The 1487-nt window shown below is 63.3% G+C and overlaps 1 protein-coding gene across 1 annotated transcript in view; it reads left to right on the plus strand.

The window, feature by feature from the left end:
* The window catches only part of LOC104386251 (maestro heat-like repeat-containing protein family member 1), a gene marked incomplete at its 5' end in the record, with an annotated part of 45205 nt that overhangs the window by 5220 nt on the left and 38498 nt on the right, over window positions 1-1487 (plus strand). The window contains 1 exon segment of the mRNA XM_009994863.1: window positions 1159-1310. Coding sequence (XP_009993165.1) covers window positions 1159-1310 — 152 coding nt within the window.

Raw genomic sequence — 1487 nt, forward strand, 5'->3', positions numbered from 1 at the left:
CGACTGGGAATGCTGGCGACACTGGGTTTAGCTGTACTGGGGACACTGGTGCTGGCTGGACTGGGGACACTGGGGGTACTGGGACACTGGTGTTGGGGCCACTGGGAATGCTGGGGACACTGGGTTTAGCTGTACTGGGGACACTGGTGCTGGCTGGACTGGGGACACTGGGGGTACTGGGAGCAGGTTGGGGGGTTCTGGGGCAGGTTGGGGGGTTCTGGGATTGGTTTGGGGGCTTCTGGGAGCAGAGCAGGTCCCAGCCCAAGGGCAAGGGGCTCTCCCAGCTCCTGGCCTGCTGCTGGGTGACACGAGGGTGACAGGAGGGTGACACGAGGGTGACAGGCATGTGACTGGAATGATCTCCCTGGGAAGAGGTCAGGGAGTGACTCAGCTCTCAGGTCCTGCCAGGCTGGAGGAGGAGGCAGCAGAGGCTGGAGCAGCCCAGCCCTGCCAGCTCCTTGCTCGGGGTCTCCTCCTCTTCCTCCCCCTCCTGCTTCCCCCTCTGGCTGGGAGAAACGTGGGAGTTTGGAGCTTGTGCTGAGCGTGGGGCCCTGGAGTCACCCCAGCCCCTTGGGGTGTGAGTCCTGTGGTGGGAGGGATGGGGCTCTGGGGTCTGGGCACCAGGCAGCCTGGAATCATGGAATTCCAGGTGGGTTGGGTTGGAGGGGCCTTAGAGACCCTGCCCAGCTTTCCTGGAGCCCCTTCAGGCAGGGAGAGCTGCTCTCAGGTCTCCCTGGAGCCTCCTCTCCAGGCTGAACACCCCAATCCCAGCAGGAACAACCACCCCTGCCCACACTTGCAGCACTTGCTGGTTCAGGGACTGGACAAACTGGTTGAGCTGCTCTGCTCCAGCTTGCCCAGTGCCCTGGGACTGGAGTTCTTGGCTGCTAAGGGCTCCACAGGCAGTTCCAGGCTGCTGGCTGGTGGAGCTGCTCCCAGCACAAAGCAGCCTGTGTCCCTGCAGGGGCTCCTGCCCAGGACCCCTGGCAGCCCAGGGCACCTCCTGGGAAGTGTCTCAGCCTGGCAGGGAAGTCCTGGTGCATCTGCTCTCCCTTGGGACTGTGCCCAGTGGGACAGCAGGGCAACCACCTGCTTTCTGGAGGGGTTTCAAGAGAGCCTGTTGTGCTGAGCATCTCACCCCCCTGCTGTGTCTCCCAGCCCTGCAGCACTTCAGTGAGAGCATCCAGGAGTACCTGGCCAACCTGGACAAGGCCCCCGACCCCACGGTCAGGAAGGACACCTTCTCCAATGACATCTTCAGTGCCTATGAGGTGCTCTTCAGCAGCTGGCTGCAGCACAGGGAGCCCAAGGTGGGGACACCTGGGCAGGGGGGTGGGGTGGGACCCCCCTGGGTGAGGAGCTGGGGAGGGGGGTTGGAGTCACAGAATCATGAAGGTTGGAAGGGACCTCCAAGATCATCCAGTTCCAGCCCCCCTGCCATGAGCAGGGACCCCTCCCAGCAGCCCAGGCTGCACAAAAACACATGC

This window comes from Chaetura pelagica, unplaced genomic scaffold (genome assembly GCF_000747805.2).
Source record: "Chaetura pelagica isolate M959 unplaced genomic scaffold, ChaPel_1.0 scaffold1560, whole genome shotgun sequence".
NCBI classification, from domain to species: domain Eukaryota; kingdom Metazoa; phylum Chordata; class Aves; order Apodiformes; family Apodidae; genus Chaetura; species Chaetura pelagica.